General features: G+C 34.3%; 1 protein-coding gene across 2 annotated transcripts in view; it reads left to right on the top strand.

Moving 5' to 3' along the window:
* The first annotated feature begins 15,491 nt into the window (after nucleotides 1-15,491).
* mdu (mitotic spindle positioning protein meduse) overlaps nucleotides 15,492-27,893 on the top strand; it is a 91,818-nt gene continuing 79,416 nt past the window's right edge. The window contains exons 1-2 of one of the 2 annotated variants that reach the window (XM_073972370.1): nucleotides 15,492-15,604; nucleotides 15,868-16,094. In XM_073972370.1, the coding sequence (XP_073828471.1) occupies nucleotides 16,071-16,094 (24 nt within the window). In that variant the 5' untranslated portion in view covers nucleotides 15,492-15,604; nucleotides 15,868-16,070. Of the gene's footprint in view, nucleotides 15,605-15,664; nucleotides 16,095-27,893 lie in introns of those variants that run through there. The other variant, XM_073972369.1, reaches the window with a different exon arrangement.

Here is a 27,893-nt window from a genome sequence, read left to right as displayed (position 1 = left end):
CAAAACATGTTTTATGCGGTTGTGTTCATATTGCGGTACCACGAGTCTGAAAATTCGAAATTACCGCAATCAATGTTATATAGGTGATCAAGAATACTCACAGCGCCGTGATTGATGCTCAACTCTAAAAATACCGCTTTCGGGCGGTGTGGTTATATGGGTGCTATGCCGAAACGTGGAGCTTCGCGAACATTTTCGGCAAGAAATGTTTGTACCTGACCGAAGACCAAGATAAAAATTGAACACGCTTTTATTGTACAATGTGCCTAACACCAACAAAATATCGAAATTATTTCTGTATTGTTTTATGGACACTATGGGTCTATACCAACAATTTTTTACAACATAGTGGTATACATCTAATTTCCGAACCTTCAAAATACCGAAAATATGGTATTGTTCTATGGAGTCTATTTTAAAACAATGACCGATAAAGTCATCTTCAATAACAAAACACTTCTTCTTCATCTGCCACTTTGTATTCGGATGTTCCCGATTATACAATTACAATTTCGTGTTGCTATCATTAACCTAAGTAATTGTTAAATTATTAAAATACATTTTTATTCAACTATCGAAATCCTTCGGTTTCTGGCGGATTTCAAAAACTTCGTTCCTCTTGCAGACCCGTCCAAAGTCTTAGGAGCTGTATAATTTTTATTAAAAACTCCATCCAAAATGCTGAGAGCTTTGTCTACTTTTATACAGACGGGCAGACTGGGGGACATCGAATTGGCATTTTATGCAGATTAACAATATGTGAACTAGGGTCATAATTTTTTTGTATATCGGTGTAAAAAAGTAGTTATTTCTTTCATTTCGCCTTTACGGCAAAATGTCGTTCTTAAATTTCGAAAGAATATTTGGAAAAATATTGAATCTCTGATTCATTATTTAAGGAAGTGTATTTGAAGTCAGTAGAAGTCATCATTATAGTATGCGTGTACTTTTAGTTGTAGAAAATCAAGGCTAAAATTATTTATTATTTTTATTTATTTATTTAAAGATATTTATTATAATTTTAAATTATAATAAAGAACAATTAAAAAGCACTAGCAATAAAAGCTATCGGCTGTAACTAAAATTATAAAATATCATAATCTGAGAGACTTCTTAGGTGGGATGGGCGAAGGGGAAACCTATATTTACTTAAGACATTTCCTTTTCCTCATTATTATTATTGGATTAAAAATGGTCAATGCAAGTGGGAGTTACCCTAATAGTAATTTAAGGTGTCACAACAGTTTGATATCTTTTAAAGTTATTCCTAAATTAATTCTCTTCTTTAAAGGGAACATTTATGTTGACGATATGACATTTGCAAATGTCACCCACTTAGGTGTAGTTATAGTAGGAAAGGATTTAGCAGGAGTCTTACTACCTGCACCATACAAAAATACCACAACATAAGCTCCATTCACGGCACTGAATGTGTACAGAAAGCCTTCATATCTGCTATATTTATGCATTAAAGTATTTTAAAGAATAATTTCAATATACATAAGTATAGCATTCCATTATATTTTATCTTGGTCGGGGTAGCGAAGCGCACCGGGTTCAGCTAGTAAAAAAATATAAGAAAAACATAACAACAAGAAAGATAACATTATGAAATTGGTTCAAATGTTGAAGAAAGGATTTTAATTGAATTGTACTTAGCATTCATAAAATTGGTCCTAATGCTGAAGAAAAGATCGGATGTTTCACTTATTGTATTTATTTACAATTCTTGAAATTCCTTCAAATGCTGAAGATGGATCTTTCACAACTTCATTTGAACTAATACAAAAGATCCAGTGAGATATTGGCATCGCATGGAACAAGTTCCACAAAATTTTGCATGGTTTTCTTTGTATTCCTTAGCGCGTCTGTCGTTTAGGCCATCATCCAAAATGCAATATTAAACATTTTCATTACTTTTTGCCATTTAATGACCTTTAAACGATATTTGTTCACTTTTTTGCAAATTGCAGAAATTCTTCAGTGAATAAACAATTTTTACATATGTACCTATCAAAAAAAAAAAAAAAAAACAGCTGTTACAGATGTTGCCACATATCAAACATTTCATATTTTTATCAATTACCAAGTATTTTTAAAGTGTATTGTTATATTAACTTAATTTAAAATAAAGTAGTGTTTTATAAAAAAATACGAATTTAGTTATTGCAAAATTATTTTTAAATAAAATAACGATATGGCAACACAAATTATATTTTCAAGGGTTCACAAAATTCGGCACTATTTTCAATTTTCCAACTTGTGAACCCTTCTTCACTTTTTTCGCTCCTCCCTTGTCATTTGTGATAGGTCGAGCAGTGAGAAGTGAACTGCAACTCACTCGTGAGAATCTCCCTACGTGAGTATTCATGATAGCTATGAATAGGTCTTTTCGATAACCCAAGAGTTTGTACACATTTTACAAAACGCTGTTCGATAACAAGCTTTTTCAATTTGCAAGAACTTGAAAATACTTTTTACTTGCGATGTTATCGTGAAATATCGGTGTCATTATTTTTTTCCTTGTAAGAATTTGCAAGTTTGATCAGCTGATTTAAATTCGAATGTTTTGTAACGGACTTTACAATTCTTGGCAAAAGATATAAACATTTGGTTATTAAAATAATTACAAGATAACAAGGGAAGAAATAACTAAATAACTTGTGGAAAACGAGATGGTAAGTAAAATAACTTATTTTGTAGTTTGTGAAGACTATTTTTTTATTTTAAAGGTAATTAATCCAGCAAAAGCGGTGCATCGGTGGGGTATGCAGACGTGCCTGGAGAACACACTATTTCCTTTTGTTGCTAATATTTATTTAATTTTCAGTGGAAAATCGGATAATTTTCGTTAACAACCTTCATTTGTAAAATTAAATCTTTTCCGCCAAACTTCTTTGTCAAATCAACTGACTTCTTGCAAGTGAATGCAAATTGTCGATAACACTCTGCAAATTTTTTGGCTTCGAGAGAGTGAAATTTATTGAGAGAAGTTACTTAGAATTTGCTGTGTATTTGCAATTACTTTTTACGTGCGAAGTTATCGAACAGACCTATTATTGAAAATCAATTTTCACAAAAAAAACTACCAACAAAAATGTCAGTGAGATGAATGAGGTAAATACACTGAAACATTATGAAGTTAGTAACCGGGTTTCGATAAATGGCTTTTATGGGTCCAGGGATATGAGAACAATATCTTTCACTCATATTGACGATATTAAAGACCCGAGTGTAGAGTAATGGGGCTAATACCTAAGGTGTATATATTGTTTTGACACTCGAATGCGATGAAAATAAGACTCGTAAAATTGTGGATTATTTTGTTAAATCATCATTTATTCTGTAATCAAACTTTTGAACGTTATACTATTTATTGGATTTTAATTCAGCACTACATAAAAACCTAAAAAAAATTCAAATTATATTTTATTATGTATCATATCCTTATATCAGTGAAATAATGACATTTAAAGTAAAATGTTAGGTGTTAACTTTCTTTTTTAAAATGAGGCCCGATTACAGGAAAACTATACGTTTTAGAGAAAAAGTTATTTGCTTAAGTCTGGAGTATTCCCCCATTGCACATAGGTTTCAGTCAGGAAATTTTTGGCCAAAACCCTATTTTTGAAGTTTCGAAATTTTAATTTTTTTTGCACAGAATAATAAAAAACACATGAAGTCATTTGAAAAATAATTAGTTTTTGTAAATAACGTTAGTATTCTTTGATTGGCGCAGTACCAAAGTTGACAGTTTTTTATGTAAAAATAAAACAGACTTTGTGCTGTAAAATATACAATTTTTGTTGTATTGTGTCGCTGCATAAATATACAGAAGTGGGATCAAAGTTATTATGAATCGGGAAGCTGTTAATGAGTACTTTCATAATCGGGCATGTTCTGGAATTCGCCGTGTATTCTTTTCACATCACACATGCACTTCACCTGTGAAAGCAATTGATGTTCTGCATTTCACGTGAAAAGAGCTTTTATATTTCACGAATAAACTTTGGAAAGCTTTATTACAGCTTTCAAACTTTATCATTAGGTGTGTTCGTTTACTTACAATTTGTACAAATTGTTACTGGATGTTGTTCGTCGATTATAGAAGTTACTGGACTTGTACAAATTTGTACAAATTATTGAGTAAACGAACAGACCTATTAACAATGAAAAAATAACAGTCTGCGTTGGCGCATCAACGAATATACATGCGTGTGTGGGTATGTACGCTTTGTTCGTTTGATTGTTTACGAAACAGACGTAAACAAAGAAACGAACTTCTACAAGAGCGCGTACATGTTGAATTTGGTACTTTAGAAAAAATACATTTTTAATTCATTTTTTGTTAAGAAAATTAAATATTATTTTAAATTCTAATAGAAAACACATTAGATTTTAGTCCTATGCAGTTTTTGTAGAAAATTTCAATTAGTTTCTTTAAAAAATAAGGATTCACTCAGCTCTCGCCATCAAAATTACAGTGTGTGGAATACACCCCAATTAGGTGTAAAGTGTGTTGCAGAACAGCTTTAGGTGTGTTCGATACACGTGAGGTGCAGAAGTGAATGCCAGAACATGCCTGAATATTTACAAAAAGAATGATGAAATTTGAAAAATTAGCGTAATAAAATCAATGTTTTTATATATACACTCCGGCTCATCTGAATAGAACCAGCCAATATTTGTCTACAAATACTGTTATATCTGACGAAAGGAGAGGAATTGTATATTATAATTTTGTGGACATGTAGAGTATATAGTAGCCGATATTTTCAATACCTAACATGTTTCACATATGCGTTATAACGGTACATTTTAGTCGCTTTATGAAAAAATGCCAAAATATTAGCATTTTTAATGGTTCACCAGGATAGAACCACCCTAAGAATTTACACAAATCCTTTGTTAGATGTAGTAAATTTGAACAAAAAACTATTTATAATTATAAATAAATGCCGTCAGTGTTGATTGCCAACAAATATTGTGCAAAAATTTGTATTAGGGTCTTGAAATTTGATGAAAATCGAGGCTTAGAGCTCCAAAAAATATTTTTATGAAGAAATCGGTAGAAACAATTTATAAAGACAAAATTCTGTACTGAATTATGTTCAAAATTTTCTATACTACAATAAAATTACAAAAAAGTCACATTTGATAGGTTTATGAGTCCGAAACAGAGGAAATATGGTAAAGATAATTCAAAATTCTCCCTTTCCAATCCAAAATTTGATATTTTATCTCAGGAAAGTGAATGCAAATCGATGGGTTCCACCCAGTTTCGTTGGCTGTGGACATCTACAGGCCAAAAAAATAAAGAAAATTCCACCGCCGAACGCTTCATGTCAACATCAAGTGCTTTGATTTAGAAGATATCGCATGACAAGGAAAGCACAGAAACATAGGCGCTATTTTTTATGTAATAACGCACAGTTTATACAGTTGGCCATTCAGAGTTCTGTTAACAACATTTGACAACAAACATAATAGATTGTTCATTATTGTGATTTGATTTCCTTTGTATTTTATGTATTTGACAGCAAACTAAATAGTCAGGGCTAACTAGTTTGGGCTGAATGGCCAACTGTATAAACTGTGTAATAACGGATCAGAAAAAATTTTTCGGTATTTATAATATAAGGAAAAGATGTGTGAACATCAGAACCATCAAAATTAAACCGTGTCCTTTCGAAAAAATTAACGTCTGCCTTTCCCTAACGCTAAGCTGTTTCTTCACATCAAATGTCTTAGAACCTTTTGAAATTCCAAGGACTTGATGGTGAGATGGAGCGTTCGGCGGTGGAATTTTCTTTATTTTTTAGACCTGTAGATGTCCACAGCCAACGAAACTGGGTGGAACTCATCGATTTGCATTCACTTTCCTGAGATAAAATACCAAATTTTGGATTGGAAAAGGAGAATTTTGAATTATCTTTACCATATTTCCTCTGTTTCGGACTCATAAACCTATCAAATGTGACTTTTTTGTAATTTTATTGTAGTATAGAAAATTTTGAACATAATTCAGTACAGAATTTTGTCTTTATAAATTGTTTCTACCGATTTCTTCATACAAATATTTTTTGGAGCTCTAAGCCTCGATTTTCATCAAATTTCAAGACCCTAATACAAATTTTTGCACAATATTTGTTGTCAATCAACACTAACGGCATTTACAGTGCTGGACATATCAATGGAAACTTTTTCAACTAAACAAAATATAATAATATTTGACTAAATTAATTTATTCCTTAGCTAGATATACGTGAATATGTTTACATAAAATTAAATATTAAATATAACGCATATGTGAAACATGTTAGGTATTGAAAATATCGGCTACTATATACTCTACATGTCCACAAAATTATAATTTACAATTCCTCTCCTTTCGTCAGATATAACGGTATTTGTAGACAAATATTGGCTGGTTCTATTCAGATGAACCGGAGTGTATTACAAATTAATTTTTAAAAATATTTTTTAAATATACTTAAACTTTTAAAAAAATGTCCAAATATGTCCACCTGCAAAACGAGTTTGAAAGATAGCAGGGGGTCTGTACTAATAAATTCAGAAGTCAAATCGTGCTCAAATTTGCCACAGTTAAAATAAAGTGGATTTTTCTATTTTAAGATGGGAGAATTTTTTGTAAATACCTGTTGTGACTGTACGTCATCTATTCTATAGAAGAACTCATGGGGCGTCATCTATTCTATAGAAGACCCTATAGGGTGTCATCTGTTCTATAGAAGACTCCATGGTCCGTCATATATTCTATACAAGACCCCATGGGGCGTCATCTATTCTACAGAAGACCCCATGGGGCGTTATCTATTCTATAGAAGACCCCATAGGCGTCATCTATTCTATAAAAGACCCCAACGGGCGTCATCTATTCTAGAAAATACCCCATGGGGCGTCATCTATTCTATAGAAGACCCCATGGGACGTCATCTATTCTACAGAAGACCCCATTGGGCATCTATTCTATAGAAGACCCCATGGGGCGTCATCTATTCTATAGATGACCCCATGGGGCGTCATCTATTCTATAGATGACCCCATGGGGCGTCATCTATTCTATAGAAGACCCCATGGGACGTCATCTATTGTACAGAAGACCCCATGGGGCGTCATCTATTCTATAGATGACCCCATGGAGTGTCATCTATTCTATAGAAGACCCCATGGGCCGTCATCTATTCTATAGAAGACCCCATGGGGCGTTATCTATTCTATAGAAGACCCCATAGGCGTCATCTATTCTATAAAAGACCCCAACGGGCGTCATCTATTCTAGAAAATACCCCATGGGGCGTCATCTATTCTATAGAAGACCCCATTGGGCATCTATTCTATAGAAGACCCCATGGGGCGACATCTCTTCTATAGAAGACCCTATGGGGAGTCTTCTGTTGTATAGAAGACTCCATGGGCCGTCATATATTCTATAGAAGACCCCATGGGACGTCATCTATTCTATAGAAGATCCCAACGCGCATCAACTATTCTATAGAAGACCCCATGGGGCGTCATCTATTCTATGGAAGACCCTAACGGGCGTCATCTATTCTATAGAAGACCCCATTTCATTTATCTTATAGAAGACCCCAACGGGCGTAATATATTCAATAGAAAACCCCAACGGGCATCATCTATTCTATAGAAGACCCCATGGGGCGTCATCTATTCTATAGAAGACCCCATGGGGCGTCATCTATTCTATAGAAGACCCCATGGGGCGTCATCTATTCTATAGAAGACCCCATGGGGCGTCATCTATTCTATAGAAGACCCCATGGGGCGTCATCTATTCTATAGAAGACCCCAACGGGGATCATCTATTAGATAGAAGACCCTAACGGGCGTTTGCTACTTAGGTTTTCTATTCGGGAGGCCTTCTATTCTACTGAAGACTCCTACGGGGGTTTTTTATTCTAAAGAAGACTCCTACTCATGTTGTCCACCCTAAAGAAGACCCCTACGGGTGTGTTTTGTTCTATAGAATACACGTACATATGTCTGATATTCTATAGAAGACCGCTATGGAGGTCTTTTGTCCTATAGAGGACTTCTACTGATTTTTCTATTCTATAGAAGACCCCCCCATGGAGGTCTTTTTTTTCTATAGAAGACTCACACAGATGAGAAGACATCTATAGAAGACATCTATAGACATCTATAGAAAACCCTACAGAGGTCTTTTATTCTATATAAGACTCCTAGGACTTTTGTAATATAGAAGATTATTACGGAAAACTTCCTACGGAAGTCCTTTACTCTATATAAGAGTCCTATGGGCGTCCTCTACTCTATAGAAGACTCCTACATAAGCCTTCTACTTTAAAAAAATCCTAAAGAAGTCTTTTGTTCTATAATAATTTTATATAGAACATTCTTATGGTGATAGAAGACTCCTGGAGGTTTTTTAATAGAGCACCCCCTACGACGTTCAATTATGGTATAGAATAATCTTCTATTCTATAGAAGACTTCTACGAAGGTATTTTTACTATAGCCATTCTTTAAGCTATAGTTGTATCGTAGAAATCTCTTTTAAGCTTAATTTAATAGAAGATCCTCTTAATAGAAAGTCCTGCAAAAGTATTTTATGCTATAGAAAATACCTAAAAGATATTTTATATAATGCTAAGGAAGTCTTTTTTATAGACGTTGTAATAGCAGTTCTTACATTCTATAGAAGGTGCGAGGTTATTTTATGGTATAGGAGGTACAGAAAAACTCTACGAAGGCCTTCTATTCTACAGAGTTCTTCTACACCTTAAAAGACATACTTGGGTCTTCTTTTCTTTAAAATATTCTTATGGAAGTGTTGTATATTATTATTTTTATTGAAGAATAATAATATAATATTATATTAAAACAAGTAAGAAAAGTCTATAGTCGGACGGAGCCGACCATGGGATACCCTATACCACTATCCCTGGACAATCGCTCTCCACGGAACTTCTTTTCAATGATTGTGAAAATTTAATTATCAAATATCAGAGATGTAATGTATAATACTTATGACAAAAACCAAAAAGTTATCTAGCATGACAAAGACATTTTGTAGCAGGAAAGGAAAATTTAGTTCACGTAAAATGTAATCAAACCCAATTATGTAGTACTACTACTTCCGTTGTTTAACCGCTACGTTATTGAAATTTTTACAGATTTCACACAAAAGTTTCAGTCCATTTAACCCGGTAAGTATTATCTGATCTTCACGTTGGTTTGTACGCTTCTTCTTCATCATAAACTCAAACTTTGCTTAAAATTTTGCGGGTTATTATTGTGACCTACAGAGCCGCTACAAAATTGGTTAAAATTTTGTTTTTGGTCCATTTCATCCCCTGAACATTTCACGATCATCACCAAAAACTAATCATTTCTATTCTGGCCCGAACCCAACCTCCTTAAAAAATTCGTTACAATCGGTCCATAATTGCGGCCTTAAGCTTGTTTATAATTTTTAATGGACGGACACACATCGCTAAATCGCTTTATCTCGTCGAGATATGAATTTCGGCATACCAAAAAAGGGGTCATGAGATAAAAATGTGATTCTCTACACAGAATCCATTATATATTAGGTAGTAGGCCCGTTATCTAGCAAACACTTTATTGCAATTTACATCAGAGAAAAGGTCAGTAGTGTTTTTTTCTATATGTAGGCTACATTGCGAAATATATATGTCATCAAGGAATTAAAATATCGACCAAAAATAAAATTTTTATATTTTTCATGCAAAAGTAATGGTCCATTTCACCCGCTAAAGAATATCAGATCACCATTCAAAATTGTAGGCATCTTTTTCGACCTATACTCTTACCCAGTGCAAAATTTCGTGACTATTCATGTATAATTGCGACTTCTAGCGAGTTTATTATTACACTACAAACAAATAACGGAATATATTAGGCTGTAACTCTGTTATCTAATCATGCACACCAACATAATTGGCATCAATTGAAAGGTCAAGCGTTCCACTTTCAAGTATATCTCACTTGTCCGGAATGTCACTTCCAGGAATTAAGATATAAGCTGTATATTAAAATTTTCACAATTTTCACACAAAGGTTTTGGTCAATTTAACCCTCTAAATATTACCCGATCGCCATCTCAAATTGCAAGCTTCTCCTTTGTGATATACTCTTACCTTATTTAAAATTACGCGTTGATCGGACTATTATTGAGACCTACAGAGCCGCTAGAAAATTGGATAAATATTATGTTTTTGGTCCATTTCACCCGCTAAATATTTCACGATCATCACCAATAAGAATAGGGATCTATTCTGATCTGAACCTGACCTCCATACAAAATTTCGTGACGATCGGTCCATAATTGCGGCCTGGAGCGTGTTTACAATTTATAATGGACAGACGGACGGACGGACACACATCTCAAAATCGCTTTATCTCGTCGAGATATGAAGATTGGTATACCACATTGGGGGTCTCCGACGAATATTTCGCGGTGTTACATGAATTTTTACCAAAACAAACTTATAATACCCTTTTCCACATTGTGGTATAGGGTATAAAAATCCAATTAATAAGACAACAATAAATAATAAAAAATAATTAAAAAAATTAAGTTTCAGTGTTTTATTTATAAATGCACTTTAAACTAGAAAATAAAATGATAATAATAAGATCAATAAGTATTTTCTTCCTCATGGTGGAATCTCGTCTAATTTTATCTTCATTTTTAATTTAAATGCAAGCGTTTTATTTGAGAGATTCCATCATGAGGAAGATAATACTTCTTAAGTGCATTTTTAAATAAAACACTGAATCTTAATTTTTTTAATTATTTTTTATTATTAACATTTTAGTAAATACATTTTTTGACCACTGAGAAGTCCATAACCAAATTACAGTCAATTTAGTCCAAAAATGTAGATACATGTAGGCCAAAAATGTACACCAAAATCTGGCCCATGTCCATAATTTTTGATGGGGGAGTTTCTGTGCAATTGGGAACTCCAAATGTCAAGTTACAGCCAATTCGGACTAAAAATCTTCAAAACACCTGAAATCGGGTGGTACAGCTATATGGGGGCTATATGAAAATATGGACCCATATTGGTTTGGGTTTCATATTCATGTATTGTCATCCAAATCTGAAAACTGTGCAAAGTTTCAATTGGATTGGTCAACTGCAACTGTGTTAAAAATGAGTTACTAGATTTGAAGTAAATCGGTAGGTACAGCTATATGGTGGCTATATGAAAATATGGACCCACATTGGTTTTGGTTTCATATTCATGTATTGTCATCCAAATCTGAAAAGTGTGCAAAGTTTCAGTTCGATTGGTCAACTGCAATTGTGTTAAAAATGAGTTACTAGATTTGAACTAAACGGACACCAAAGCAAGTTAAATAAAACACTGTAATGCTTGGTTTACATTTACAAAATCCACTCGATTTCAACTGCCAATTCCATTGCTTAAACGTCAAATGAAATCCCATGGATTTCAGTTGAGTTTTCATTTGACGTATACGCAAAGGAATTGCCAGTTGAAATTGAGTGGATTTCGTAAATGTAAACCAAGCATAAAAAAGATTATTTTTATATTTTTATAAAATATTTAATTTTTTATTTCAGTACCAAATTTATCCCCATTGCATGTTCAGCTGCCCATCTCCATCTGTTACATGGGCTCCATTTATTACTCTCTGTATTAATGTTCGCAACATTCTCTCTGTCTTTTTCCCTATCTCTGTGTTGTTACAATGCTCCAATGCTGGCTGTGGTGTTATGTTATGACCACGGCTGCCAGAGTTGACGATTTATAGTCATTTTGGCGATTTTTTGGGCAAAAATTGATATATGACGATTTGACGATTTTTACTCAAAAAATGACGATTTTCTGTTATTTTGCTAAAACAGTCATACGTAATTTTGTTAAACATGAATAAAGACTGATCAAATATTTTTTGTTCATTTTAGTAAATAATTGCAAATTTCAAAGGAATTGTTAAGAAAAATAAAACTGAATTCAAGTGAAACCTACAGAAAAACTACTGTTTTTAATTTTTTGAATTTTTTCTGGAACAGAGTAAATAACTGCGTAAGCTTTTGTACTTTGAGCTTTCTGCACAAATTTAGTCCCAATTTACATTAGGCGAGTTTACTTGCGGCAATTGTCAGTTTGTAGGTGAGAGAGGGTGCTGAGAGGCAAAGGGTTACCATATGCCTCACCTCTCTCTCTCCATCAAACTGACAATTGCCGCAAGTAAACTCGCCCAATGTAAATTGGGACTTAGGAGTAGGAATACTTCTTATGAATATTGTAAAATTTATCAGCCTTAAGACATACTTTGAAAATGTTTCAGTAAATAAATTTTACAATTTAAAAGATTGGCGGTTTTTTTTTATTGGGATGGCTGTAAAATTTTTTTTTCAAAATTAACAACAACTGTGCGATTAAGCCAGACTATTAAACGAAATATTAAAATTGAAATAGATTTGATTTTGAAAGCAATTTTAAAAATTTGTCTTTGATGAAACGACGCGTCGTTAGCATTAGAGCATTTTGCCGGGTTAACCGTCTTTATGAGGATTTATTTGACGTTTGCGCTGTGGAATTGACATTTGAGACCCAGTGCAAGAATCTACTAATTTTACAATAATAATAATTAATTTCCTTTAAGATACCAAAAAAAAAAAAAGATTGTGAAATTTGTAGATATTTGTAATTCCTTAAAGAATTTTCAAAATTTCTGAACTAGGAGGAAAAGCAAATATAAGATTCAGAATTTCGTGCACTAAGGTTTTTGGATTTGAGGAAATGTTTGAAAAAAATCAAAAGGAATTATTTTCCATATCCAAAATATCTTCATAAGGATTTAATGGAGGGTTAAAATATACCCATCAGCGATTATTTAATACTTAAAAAAGCAAATTGTTATGACACGTTAGGTCTGTACGATAACTCAAACATTTGTACAAACTTTTACAAAATGCTGTTCGATGACTTGACCATGTTCAATACAAGAGAGCGAGTCGAGAGAAAAAGTTTTTATAAGTACTTTTTCCTTGCGAAGTTATCGAACAGACATATTGATTAAACCCGACTTTTTATACCCTACACCACTATGTGGTAAGGGGTATTATGTGTTAGTGCATTTGTATGTAACATACAAAAGGAAGCGAGATAGACCCATAGTTCCTTCTAGGGATATACATAGAATCACTTTCTGAGTCGATTTATGCATGTCCGTCCGTCCGTCCGTTCGCAACATACAGGTCGCATTTGTTGACCGATTTCGCTGAAAATTGGGGAATACCATTTTTTTAGCCGTCGGAAGATCAAGTTCGAAGATGGGCTATATCAGGTATTTTGACGTTTTATGATCAAATCTTTTTTGTTCATTTTAGTAAATAATTGCAAATTTCAAAGGAATTGTTAAGAAAAATAAAACTGAATTCAAGTGAAACCTACAGAAAAACTACTGTTTTTAATTTTTTGAATTTTTTCTGGAACAGAGTAAATAACTGCGTAAGCTTTTGTACTTTGAGCTTTCTGCACAAATTTAGTCCCAATTTACATTAGGCGAGTTTACTTGCGGCAATTGTCAGTTTGTAGGTGAGAGAGGGTGCTGAGAGGCAAAGGGTTACCATATGCCTCACCTCTCTCTCCATCAAACTGACAATTGCCGCAAGTAAACTCGCCCAATGTAAATTGGGACTTAGGAGTAGGAATACTTCTTATGAATATTGTAAAATTTATCGGCCTTAAGACATACTTTGAAAATGTTTCAGTAAATAAATTTTACAATTTAAAAGATTGGCGGTTTTTTTATTGGGATGGCTGTAAAATTTTTTTTTTCAAAATTAACAACAACTCTGCGATTAAGCCAGACTATTAAACGAAATATTAAAATTGAAATAGATTTGATTTTGAAAGCAATTTTAAAAATTTGTCTTTGATGAAACGACGCGTCGTTAGCATTAGAGCATTTTGCCGGGTTAACCGTCTTTATGAGGATTTATTTGACGTTTGCGCTGTGGAATTGACATTTGAGACCCAGTGCAAGAATCTACTAATTTTACAATAATAATAATTAATTTCCTTTAAGATACCAAAAAAAAAAAAAAAGATTGTGAAATTTGTAGATATTTGTAATTCCTTAAAGAATTTTCAAAATTTCTGAACTAGGAGGAAAAGCAAATATAAGATTCAGAATTTCGTGAACTAAGGTTTCTGGATTTGAGGAAATGTTTGAAAAAAATCAAAAGGAATTATTTTCCATATCCAAAATATCTTCATAAGGATTTAATGGAGGGTTAAAATATACCCATCAGCGATTATTTAATACTTAAAAAAGCAAATTGTTATGACACGTTAGGTCTGTACGATAATTCAAACATTTGTACAAACTTTTACAAAATGCTGTTCGATGACTTGACCATGTTCAATACAAGAGAGCGAGTCGAGAGAAAAAGTTTTTATAAGTACTTTTTCCTTACGAAGTTATCGAACAGACATATCGATTAAACCCGACTTTTTATACCCTACACCACTATGTGGTAAGGGGTATTATGTGTTAGTGCATTTGTATGTAACATACAAAAGGAAGCGAGATAGACCCATAGTTCCTTCTAGGGATATACATAGAATCACTTTCTGAGTCGATTTATGCATGTCCGTCCGTCCGTCCGTTCGCAACATACAGGTCGCATTTGTTGACCGATTTCGCTGAAAATTGGGGAATACCATTTTTTTAGCCGTCGGAAGATCAAGTTCGAAGATGGGCTATATCAGGTATTTTGACGTTTTAAGTCACATTTCTAGACCGAATTAGTTATAATATTACCGATTTTCGGTATTTTGAGGATTCTAGCTAAAATTTTTAACCGAATTAGGAGATATTTGACATTAAAAGCTCAAAAACTGTCAACATAGGCCCATGTTTTATTATAACACCTATATAACGGTACCTCCCAATTTCTAGCCCACCAAAATTGTCAACATACATAGTTAGATATGGGCACCATAAAAAAGGGTCTCCCGAATGAAGCATTTTATGTACATTATCTGACATTTTAACGTACCCACTTAAAGTTGGGAACAGGAATGAAAACTAATTATTCGGCCCGGCCGAACTTAATGCTTTTTTACTTGTTTAAAATGATAAACTCAAATATTCATTTAAAAATTAATAACTTAGTTAATGACGAAATGTTTATTCCTATATTTATTTATAAAATAAATAATATTCTCCTTTAATTTACTTATTTAAATAACTTGAAAATCCATTATATATTTCTTTAAAAAAATGTTTTTTTAAAGATATCTAAATGTCCGAATTTTCATGTTTGACGATTTTATAAAATAGATTTGACGATTTTTTATAAAAATAATCTGGCAGCCCTGGTTATGACGACTCTCACTCACAGACTCACAGAGGTCTTTCGCATTTCGGTTCTTTGGCGGCAGTTGAGTTGGACAGTTAAACAGTTAAAAACATTCAAACAATAACAGTCGACGCGAACAGTCAGTCCAACGTTAAGGTTGCGCTTTTAAATTGTAACGAACGAAAAATACAATAAATAAAAAAAAAAAATTGTTGTTTGTTTTTTGCATGTGTGTAAAGATTTGTTTAAATTATAACAATTTTTTCTGTTTTGTTTGTTGATGTAAATTTTTATGGAAAAATAAGAGAAAAATATTAAGGAATTTTTTTATTACAAAAGAAATAACCAAGTTGAAAAAAACCCACAACTACTGTAACAACGTAGTACCTATAAGAAACAGGAAAAAAGTTTAAAAATAAAGGAAAAATCCTGTTTTTTTTGCAAAGTTCATTTTGTGCGAAAAAGAGAATACTTGAAAAATTTTGCTTCCAGTTATACTTCCAAGTGGATTAATAAAAAAACAAAACACAACGAACGGAACGATCGTAGCCCCGGCTCGGCGACCAACAAATAAAACCTTTCAAGGCTACATTCCAGTTTTAAAGAAAAGCAACAACAACAACAAGACGAGGAAAGAACTGCATTACATTTGCTTTTAAGGCTACACCAACATCATAACAACAACAATAACAACAATGCGACAAACTATGGCTAACGAGGTAAGTTCGTGTTCTGCTTCTTCATCTTTTTTACCTTTTCTTGTAACTTCTTTCTCTGCAAGGAACCAACCTCTGATTAGAAATGGTTGGCTTTGCTTACCTAATGATGAGACAAAAGCAACGGAAATGATCTGCAAGAAAAAAACGAAGTCAATCATGATGATGATGTTGCTGTTTTTGTTGTTGCTGTTATTATTGTTATATTGCATGCATGTAACAGTAATATCATTAAAGAAGAAGAAGTCTTCTTTTTTCTTTAATTGTTCTCTGGATCTCTTTGCCTCTCGGTTAACAATTCTTGCCGAGAGATAGTGTAATAAACACTTGTTGCTGTTTTTTAATAATTGTTACCGTTATTGCACTCCCATCATTCGCTGCTTTGACACCTGTTGTCGTCTGCTCTTAATGATAAGTTTTGACATATGGCGTTTGGTGGTTATTCATTGTATTTTTTTGTTGTTGTGTTGTGCTGTATTTTGGTGTTATCAAGAAAACCTTGAAATTATTTGGTCGTGTTCGGTTGTTTGTTGTTGTTATTATTGAATGATAATGGGGTAGAATTGAGTAAAGTTTGCCAACAATAACTCATTGTTCTACCAACCACAATACATTAGGCACTGCTCCCCCAATTTAACAAAACAAAACCAGGGTAACATTACTCGGCTCAGATGACAACAACGGAGCAGCGCAGAGGCACGAAGTACCAGCACAGTTTGACGACGTTTTTTATGACAAACAACACCTGTACCTGCATTTGTAGACTAAAAATGTTAGTCAGTCTGGTGGTGGCTGACTGTTCCCTTTTGCCGAAGTTATAAAATTACAATTAATTTCCGGTACAAGCCAAAGGAAGTTCCACACAGTCTCACCCCCTATAACAAATTATCAAGAGTCAAGAGAAGTTCTACTCATTCACTGTAGGCCGTAACAAGACCCTATTAAAAACGGCTATTGCCAGAATTTTGTTCAGTGAACCCTTTAGCACACTCCATGCCTCCCTCTACCGCAGACTTGGTCAAGATAATAATGAGTTTTCAAAGCAACATAATTATTACCTTTCCAGGCAACATAATTATGACTTTTATATTCATCGTTAACACTCTCATACTCAAAATAGGACTACCAAATCAAGAGGAGTTCATTCATTGTAGGCCAACAACGGATCATAATAATATTTTTTCAAGTGCTCTGTTTGTTGATTCTTGCACCTTATTCTCCCCAACTTCTCTACCCCTTGCTACTACTGAAAAAGAATAATTCATGGTAACATAATAATGATCATCATCACCAACCCCCTCATTGTTTATTTTAAATAGTTTTTTTTTTCATTTGGCCATTGTCCATCATTACCACCATTAGTTTGCTTGGCTGAAGATCCACTCCATCAACAGCTTCGCTCATCATGCTGCCTCGGCCAGCAGTTGTTAGTTTTTGCTCCGTTCCAATGACTAACTTTGGAATATTTGCTCTTATTCTATGGTCCAATATGCCGGACAACGACATACACACACACATAGCTAAACAAACATTAGGGCGGTTAGCATAAAAAGAATTTGCCAAGAGGTTTGGTTACAATGGATGGCATAACAAGTTAACACCAGCTGCCTACAAAAACCTGAAATCTATCTTCCACTATAGAACAGAAGTCCTTCGTGGGTTGCTCTATAGAAGAGAAGACTTCCGTAGGTGTCTTATACAGAACAGAAGACCTTTGTAGAGGTCTTTTTAGCACAGGTAACCTCCGTAGGTGTCTTTTAAAGAACAGAAGATTTACATTGGGATCTTCTTTACAAAAAAAGACCTCCATGAGAACGGAGGGCCACCATAAGGAGTTTCTATATTACAGAAGATTTCCATCGAGGTCTTCTATAGAAAAATGACCAATATGGCGGTCATTAAAGAGCAGAAGACTTCCGTATGGGTCTCTATATAAAAGAAGACTTATGTAGGATACTTCTATAAAACTGAAGGCTATCGTAGGGTTATTCTATATAACTGAAGGCTCCCGTACGGTTCTTCTATATAACAGTACTGAACAAAATACCATCTTTGAGGATTTCTATACAACAAAAGACCTCCACCGGGGTCTTCTATACAGCAAAATACCTTCGAAGGGGTCTTCTATAGAAAATAAGATCTCTGTAGAGGTCTCATTTAGAACAAAATACTTCCGTAAGTGCCTTTTATAGAACAAAAGACCTCCATCGGCGTCTTCTATATAACAGAAGATATTCGTAGTGGTTTTCTATAAAACAGTAGACCTACATATGGGACTTCCAGCGAACAGAAGACCTCTGCAGGGGTCTTCAAAAGAACATAAGTCATCCTTAAGTTTCTTCTATGGAACCGAAGATTTGAACTGGGATCTCCTATACACCAAAACATTTTCATAATGGTCTATAAAACAGTAGACAACCTTAGAGGTCTTCTAAAGAACAGAAGTCCTCCTTAAGTTGCATCTATGTAACAGATGTCTTGGTTATGTGTTTTCTATGGAACAGAAGACTTAGATTGGATTCATTTATTGAAAAAAAAATATATGGCTTATATAGAACAAAAGACCTCATTTGAAGTCTTCTGTACAACAAAAAGGCTTTCCTAAGGACCCATTATAGAATAGAAGAGCACCGAGAGTAAGGGTATTCTATAGAATAGAAGACTTTATATAGAATAGAAGACTTCCGTAGGAGTCTTCTATAGAATAGAAGACCTCCGTAGGGGTCTTCTATAGAATAGAAGACCACCGTAGGGGTATTTATAGAATAGAAGTCATCCTTGGGGTCTTCCATAAAATAGAAGACTTCTATAGAACAGAAAACCTCCGTAGAGTTATTTATAAAATAGAAAACCACCGCGTTGTCGTTTACGGAATAGAAGACCTCCGCAGTGTTCTTCTAAAGAATAGAACACCTCCGTAGGGGTCTTTTATAAAATAGAAGACCTTCGTAGGGATCTACCCCCGTAGGGGTCTTCTATAGAATAGAAGACCTCCGTAGGGGTCTTCTATGGAATAGAAGACCTCCGTAGGGGTCTTCTATAGAATAGAAGACATAGGTGGGGGTGTTCTATAGAATAGAAGACCTCCGTAGGGGTCTTGTATAGAATAGGGGTCTTCTAGAGAATAGAAGACCTCCGTAGGGGTCTTCTATAGAATAGAAGACCTCCGTAGGGGTCTTCTATAGAATAGAAGACCTCCGTAGGGGTCTTCTATAGAATAGAAGACCTCCGTAGGGGTCTTCTATAGAATAGAAGACCTCCGTAGGGGTCTTCTATAGAATAGAAGACCTCCGTAGGGGTCTTCTATAGAATAGAAGACCTCCGTAGGGGTCTTCTATAGAATAGAAGACCTCCGAAGGGGTCTTCTATAGAATAGAGGACCTCCGTAGGGTTCTTCTATAGAATAGAAGACCTCCGTGGGGGTCTTCTATAGAATAGGAGGGGTGTTGTTTGGAACAGAATATCTCCGTAGGGGTCTTTTGTAGAATAGAGGACCTCCGTAGGGGTCTTCTATAGAATAGAAGACCTCCGTAGGGGTCTTCTATACAATAGAAGACCTCCGTAGGGGTCTTCTATACAATAGAAGACCTCCGTAGGGGTCTTCTATACAATAGAAGACCTCCGTAGGGGTCTTCTATACAATAGAAGACCTCCGTAGGGGTCTTCTATACAATAGAAGACCTCCGTAGGGGTCTTCTATACAATAGAAGACCTCCGTAGGGGTCTTCTATACAATAGAAGACCTCCGTAGGGGTCTTCTATACAATAGAAGACCTCCGTAGGGGTCTTCTATACAATAGAAGACCTCCGTAGGGGTCTTCTATACAATAGAAGACCTCCGTAGGGGTCTTCTATACAATAGAAGACCTCCGTAGGGGTCTTCTATACAATAGAAGACCTCCGTAGGGGTCTTCTATACAATAGAAGACTTCCGTAGGCGTCTTCTATTGAATAAAAGACCTCCGTATGGGGTCTATAGAATAGACGACCTCCGTAGGGGTCTTCTATAGAATAGAAGACCTCCGGAGGGGTCTTCTATAGAATAGAAGACCTCCGTAGGGGTCTTCTATAGAATAGAACACCTCCGTATGGGTCTTGTATAGAATAGAAGACCTCCGTATGGGTCTTCTATAGAATAGAAAACCACCGTAGCGGTCTTCTACAGAATAGAAGATTTCCGCAGGGGTCTTCTAGAGAATAGAAGACCTCCGCAGGGGTCTTCTAGAGAACAGAAGACCTCCGTACGGGTCTTCTATAGAATGGTAGACCTCCATAGGGGTCTTCTATAGAATAGAAGACCTTTTTAGGGGTCTTCTATGGAATAGAAAACCTCCGTAGGGATCTTCTATAGAATAGAAGACCTACGTAGGGGTCTTCTCTTGAATAGAAGACCTCCGTAGGGGTCTGAAGAATATAAGACCTAAGTAGGGGTCTTTTATAGAATAGAGGAGCCCTATAAGGGTCCTCTATAGAATAGAATACCTCCGTATGGGTCCTGTGTAGAATAGAAGAACTCTGTAGGGTTCTTCTATAGAATGGAAAACCTCCGTAGGCGTCTTCTATAAAACATAAGACTTCCGTAGGGGTCTTCTACAGAATAGAAGACCTCCGTAGGTGTCTTCTATAGAATAGAAGGCCTCCGTATGGGTCTTCTATAGAATAAAATACCTCCGTAGGGGTCATCCATAGAATAAAAGACCTCCGTAAGGGTCTTCTATAGAATAAAATACCTCCGTAGGCGTCTTCTATAGAATAAAATACCTCCGTATGCGTCTTCTATAGTATAGAAGACCTCCGTAGGGGTTTTCTATAGAATAGAAGAACTTCATAGGGATCTTCAATAGAATAGAAAAACTGTGAAGGGTTGTTCCGTAGAATATATGACCTCTGTAGGGGTCTTTCATAGAATAGAAAACCTCTGTTTTGGTCGTCTATAGAATAGATGACTTCTGTAGAATAGAATATTTTCTTGTGGGTCTTCATTATAATAGTAGACCTCCGTATATGTTTTCTAAAGAATAGAAGACGCCCGTAGGGGTGTTTTATAGCATAGAAGATGTCGTAGGATCGTCTATAGCATAGAAGACGGTCGTATCCATCTTCCATAGAATAGAACAGAAGTCATACGGTGGTCCTCTATACTTAGAAAATAACAATGGATAGCTAGTGTTTAATAGAGGACCCTATATATCCCTTGGAGTTTTATTTGGAATAGAGGACTAACGTAGTGGCATTTTATAGAGTAAAAGACTGACAATTGGGTATTTTATTCGTTCCAAGTTTTCAGCCAGGCTTTATGCTGATTTTATTTAAGCGTCTAGCACCCCCATCTCCGCTTTTGTTTTAAAAAACTTTTCACACTTTCCCCCCTCATGTACATAAATCTCGATTTCTATTATGGCTTTTCAATTCGTCTCCCATTTCGTTTGCCCTTATACATTTACATATGTACATTACCCACCTAAACACCGACTCCGGCAATGGTCTTTCTGCTCCAATGACTTACTTTAGATCAGCTGGGCTCTTATCTGTCTGTCTTCTTTATTATTTAAAAAAAAAAAAAGCTAAAAGGTTAGGGTATTTCTGATTTGGTTTCTATGTTAAATGTATAAAATTTCTTTTCATGGCGGACATCAAAGGAAAGAGGAGAAAGAAAGATGGGGAGAGAGATGTGTACCTTCACCATTATTGTTTTCTTTCCATTGTTTATTTTTTTATAGAACAAGTACAGGTGTTGGTGTCTGGGACGATGGCTAGCTATTGTTTTAAGTTTTTCTTTTATAATCTGTTCAGCGGCAGCAGCAACCTATTTTAGTTTTGTTAGAACATGGTTTCATATTTAAATTCAGTATTACTTTACTCCGGTGGCGATGATGAATAGCAGCTACGTGGAAAATACATAAAACAATTTAAACAAAAAAAGCTGTGGATAGTAATGACATGAACTAGGGGGTGGGGAAGAAGCACTGCTTTCATCACGCACCTGTTGATATGAAGTTGGAGTGAAGTCGTGGTTTTAACATAAAATGTTATTAGGGGGGTTATTAAATGAGAAGTTGTTGAAAAGAAATTCCAAGAGAAATAAACAAACATATTTAAAGAAGTATATCTTTTCATGAAAAGCCAATAAAAACATAATAGAATAGCATGAGTTGTCTTTGGTATCAACATTAATATGTTCGTTATTGGCAATTAAAGAAAATTATGTTGTCTCCATAAAGTTATAAGCAAAATAACATTTCAAAAAAAAAAAAAAAAAAAAAAAAAACAATATATCTTTTAACAAATTTTGAAATTGATATTTGTTTTAGTGGCGCCCAATGTGGTGCAGCGCATCGAAATATTCGTATTCGTACTACCACATCCATCCAGGGACCGAATGAAACAATCCATGTTGGTAAAGTTTTAATATTCTTTCCTTTAACTCTTATTTTTCCGAAGTTAGAAATATGGAAGGTCAGAATTTAAGATAAGATGTCAGATATTCGGGTTATGGATAGCAGTTTAAATTCTAAGAGCCCTACTCTAAGTTAGTGTCTTAATTATGGAATTTTCCCTTCGCTACCTTTTTCACATAAACCCCTTGGGTTCTGTGTCAAAAGTATTAAAAATGTTCATTCCAATTGTTACAATTCCGCTCCATAGCCTCCCTAGTTCTCCCCATTTTACTTCAAATTCTAATCTTTCCATATTTATGGCCATGAAATTGTCTCCATCTCGCCCAGAAAAGAATTTCATATCATTAACTATAATTTTAGCAATTGTTGAAGAAAGAATAGAAACAACAACATCCATAACATTGTTATTTACCATGGCAAGTGCAGCAGCAATTTTTTTTGCAAATTTCGTTTTTGCTTCCTATTGAAAAATCTACACTGGAGTAGAACTAACTACCTATCATTGGCACAAGCCTCTGCCTCTTTGAGTCAATTATCCAGACAGCCAACAGCTTGGTTTTCACAGTCATAAAGCACGCCTGTCAGCCAGCCTGTGGCATGAAATAGACACAAGAAATGCCAATAATGATGACAATAAAATTTCTCCTTAAATAGCTCTTGTTATTGTTTTTCTTTTTTATTTCTTTTTTACTTGCAATTTTCATTACAATGTCAAAGTAATGAGCAAAACAAAGAAATAAAATGTCACTCTTTTAGCATAATAATGGTTTGATGTTTAAGAATCCTATTGGATTTCGAGATGCATATTAGCTAGGAATGTAAGGGGAAGGTTCTACTTTTTTCTCTTAATTGAATTAATTCTCTAATATAGTATATCTAACTATAAAATTCAATCCCGATAAAATTCAATCCTGATCACCAAAAGTATAGAGGGGAATGACAATTTATTACAAGTGAAGCAGAAGTGACAGAAATGACATTTTCAAACAGAATCGAGAATAGATTTCCAACCGCGGTAATCCAACTTGATACGTTTAATACTGTCGATGTCGGTATATAGCTGTTACCGCTCGTAGTTCAAGTGACGCCGATATTTGTCGTCAATTCAGATTGCCCATAGATCATTCCAAGAATTTTTCTCTCAAACACCCTCTTTTTAAAGAGTTTTTTACAGAATTGACAATGAATTTGTGGTCATCTAAAGAAGGTAGGAAGGATCTCCTTCAAATACTTTCTACCCCACATACGACCTCTGTTACTGTCTACATCGGAAAAGAAGGAATCTTTTTAAAGGTTTTCTATAAAAGTTAAAACCTTGATTAAGGCCTTCTACAGAATAGAGGACAAAAAACAGCTAAGATCCAGTAAGGAATACAAGAAAGACCTCTGTTAAAGTAGAATATTTCTGTTTAGGCTTTTTGTGGAAAAGAAGACCTCTCTCTGTTAACTGCTTCTACAGAATTGAATGTTAAGGCCTTCTTCAGTTAAGAAAATCTCAGTTTACGCCTTTCATTGTATCGTAAGTTCTTCTGTTATGGTCTTCTAAATACTAACAGGCCACTGTTAAAGCCGCTTATAGAATTAAAAGACACCTGTTAAGATTTTCTTTAGAATATAAGACTTCCCTGAAGGTTTTCTGTGGAATATAAGACTTATATTAATGTTTTCCTTGGAACAGAAAGTCTTCAATAGAATAGGACACCAGTGTTAGGGTCTTCTAGAGAATATATAGAATAGAAAGAAGGTCTTCTATAGAATATAACACTTCTGTTAATTATTCTATAGAAGAAATCTTCCTATAAGTCTTTAATAAAAAGTGGAAGATCTCTCTTAATATTTTCTCTAGAAAATAGGTCTTGTTCTAGACAATAGAGGATATCTGTTAAAGACATCTATAAGAAACAGGGTCACTGTTAAGGTCCTCTATAGAAAAGAAGTCCTCTATTAAGGTCTTTTATAGAGGAAAACAGCTATGTAAAAGCCTCCTATAGGATATAAATCTTCTGTTAAGGATTTATATAGAACATAAAACCTCTGCTATGTTCTTCTGTGGAATACAAAACCTCTGTTAAGGTTTTCTATGAAATATAAGATCTCTGTTAAGGTTCTATGTAGAATGTAAGACCTGTATAAAAGTCTTCTAAAGAAAAGAAAAACCTCTGTTAAGGTCTTCCATAGAATATAAGACCCCTGATAAAGTTTTCTATAAAATAGGAGAATTCTGTTCACGTCTTCTGTTGAATAAAAGACCTAAGATAAAGTTTTCTATAGAATAGAAAGCATCTGTTAAGGTCTTTTATAAAATGGAAGACATCTGTTGAGGTCTTCTATAAAAAAACAGCGCCACTTTAAAGGTCTTTTTAGGATATAAGACCTCTGTTAACGAATATAAGACCCCTGTTAAGGTTTTCTGTAAAATATAATACCTCTGTTAAGGTTCTATGTAGAAGTAATGATCTCTTAAGATTTTCTTTAGAAAATAGGTCTTGTTCTAGACAATAGAGGATATCTGTTTAAGACATTTATAAGAAACAGGTTCACTGTTAAGGTCCTCTATAGAAAAGAAGGCCTCTATTAAAATCTTTTATAGAGAAAAACAGCTATATAAGAGCTTTCTATAGGATATAAATCTTCTGTTACGGATTTATATAGAACATAAAACCTCAGCTATGGTCTTCTGTGGAATACAAAACCTCTGTTAATGTTTTCTATGAAATATAAGATCTCTGTTAAGGTTCTATGTAGAATGTAAGGCCTGTATAAAAGTCTTCTAAAGAATAGAAAAACCTCTGTTAAGGTCTTCTATAGAAGAATATAAGACCTCTGATAACGTTTTCTATAAAATAGGAGAACTCTGTTCACGTCTTCTGTTAAATAAAAGACCTCTGATAAAGATTTCTATAGAAGAGAAGGCATCTGTTAAGGTCTTCTATAAAAAAAACAGCGCCACTTTTAAGGTCTTCTTAGGATATAAGACCTCGGTTAACGTTTTCTATAGAATATAAGACCTTTAATAAAGTTTTCTATTAAATAGAAGGCCTCTGTTAAGGTTTTCTATGGAATGGAATACATCTCTTAAGATAGACGACATATTTTAAAGCAGGTATAGGCACTAACACAAACGCATTGTTAGCGGTCTCACGCATACGACTCTCTCTCGCTCTCTCCACAAACAGCATTGCTAAAATTAAAAATCATTGAAACAAGCGACAGCAGAACCGTCTTCTTTGACTTCTGAACGAAGACTGAATGGTGGTTGTTCTGCTGTTATTCTCATCAAGGGCACGTGTGACCCTTTTTGCCGGATGCTTTTTAAAAGTCATCTATGATATACTACACCTCTGTTAAGATCCCTACAGAGCATACCCCTGTTATGGTCTTCTGTAAAATATAAGACATCTGTTAAGGTTCTATGTAGAAGATATGATCTCTGTTACGGTTCTATGTAAAATATATGATCTCTGTATAGAATATAAGACCTGTGTAAAAGTGTTTTTAAGAATAGAAGACCTCTGTTAAGATTTTTTTATAAAATATAAGACTAGTGGTAAAATTTTCTTTAAAATTGGAGGCCTCCCATAAGGTTATCTATAGAGTTGAAGTCTTCTGTTGAGGTCTTCTATTGAATATAAAACCTCTGTTAAGGTCTTATAAAGGATAAAATACCTCTGTTAAGGTATTTTATAGAATAGCAGGCCTCTGTTAAGATATTTTGTAAAATAAAAAACCTCTGTTAAGGTCCTGTATAGAATACTGGATCTCTGTAAATGTCTTCTATAGAATAGAAGATATCTATGAAGGTTTTCTAAAGAATATGAGACTTCTGTAAAATACTTCTATTAAAATTAAGGCTTATGTCAAGTCTTCTAAAGAATTGACGATCGATCATAAGATTTTCTACAGAATGTAAGACCTCTGTAAATGTCTTCTATACAATATAAGACCTCTGTTAAGGTTTTATGTAGAATATAACACCTCTGTATAGAATATAAAGCCTGTGTAAAGATCTTTTAAAGCATATAGGACCTCTGTTAAGGTCTTCTATGGAATATATAACCACTTATAAAGTTTTTTTTATCAAATAGCAGGTCTCTCTTCGGGATTTCTATAGAGTGGAAGACCTCTGTTGAGGTATTTTAAAAACGATGAGGCCTCTGCTAATGTACTTTGTAAAATAAAAAAACCCCTGTTAAGGTTCTGTATAGAATAGTGGATCTCTGTAAAAGTCTTATTTAGACTAGAAGGGCTCTGCTAAGGTTCTCTATAGCATATAAGATTTCTGCAAAGGTATTCTATAGAATAGAAGGCCTCTGTTAAGGTATTAAATAGAATATACGATTTATGTTAACGTCTTCTATAGCATATAAGGCCTCTTATGGTCTTCTATAGAATGTAAAGCCTCTGTTAAGGCCTTCTACAGAATATAAGACCTTTCTTAAAGTCTTCTATAGAATGGTAAGCATCTGTAAAGGTCTTTCATAGAATAGAAATCCACTGTTAACGTCTTTTATAGAATAGAATATCTCTGTTAAGATCTTATATTGAAAAGAAGGCCTTTGTAAAGGTCTTCTATAGAATTGAAGGCCTCTGTTAAGGTATTATATAGAATATACGATTTATGTTAACGTCTTCTATAGCATAAAAGGCCTCTTATGGTCTTCTATAGAATGTAAAGCCTCTGTTAAGGCCTTCTACAGAATATAAGACAGTTTTTAAAGTTTTTTATGGAATGTTAAGCATCTGGTAAGATCTTTTATAGAATAGATATCCTCTGTTAAAGTTTTCTCCAGAATATATGACATCCTTAAAAGTCTTCTATAGAAGGCCTCTGTTAAGGTCTTCAATAAAATAGAAGGCCTATGTAAAGATATTTTCCAGAATAAAATACCACTGTTAAAGTCTTTCGTAGAATAGAAGGTCTCTGTTAAGGTATTCTACAGAATATTAGATCTATGTAAACGTCTTCTATAAATTATGAGACCCCTGTTAAGGTCTCCTACCGAATATAAAACCTCTGTTAATATCTACTATAGAATAAAAGGCCTCTGTTAAAGTCTTCTATAGAAATTAAGATCTCTGTTAAGGAATTCTATAGTGTAGAAAACCTCTGAAAAGGCCTTCTATAGAATAGAGGGCCTCTGCTATGGACTTCTACAGAATATATGACCTCTGCTAAAGACTTCTATAGAATGTAAAATCTCTGTTAAGTTATTTTAGAGATAGAAGGCCTCTGTAAATATATTCTATACAGTAAAAGACCTCTGTTAAGGTTTTCTACAGAATATACGACCACTGTTATAGTTTTCTGTGGAATATATGCTGTATATAGGTTTTCTGTTAAAGTCTTCTGTAGAATGCAAGATGTTTCTTAAAATCATCTATAGTATAGAAGACCTCTTTTAGA

This window comes from Musca autumnalis, unplaced genomic scaffold, assembly GCF_047663935.1.
Source record: "Musca autumnalis isolate F117 unplaced genomic scaffold, ASM4766393v1 scaffold_3, whole genome shotgun sequence".
Classification (NCBI taxonomy): domain Eukaryota; kingdom Metazoa; phylum Arthropoda; class Insecta; order Diptera; family Muscidae; genus Musca; species Musca autumnalis.
Note: the sequence above shows the minus strand (reverse complement) of the source record. Positions and strands in the feature narration are given on the sequence as shown.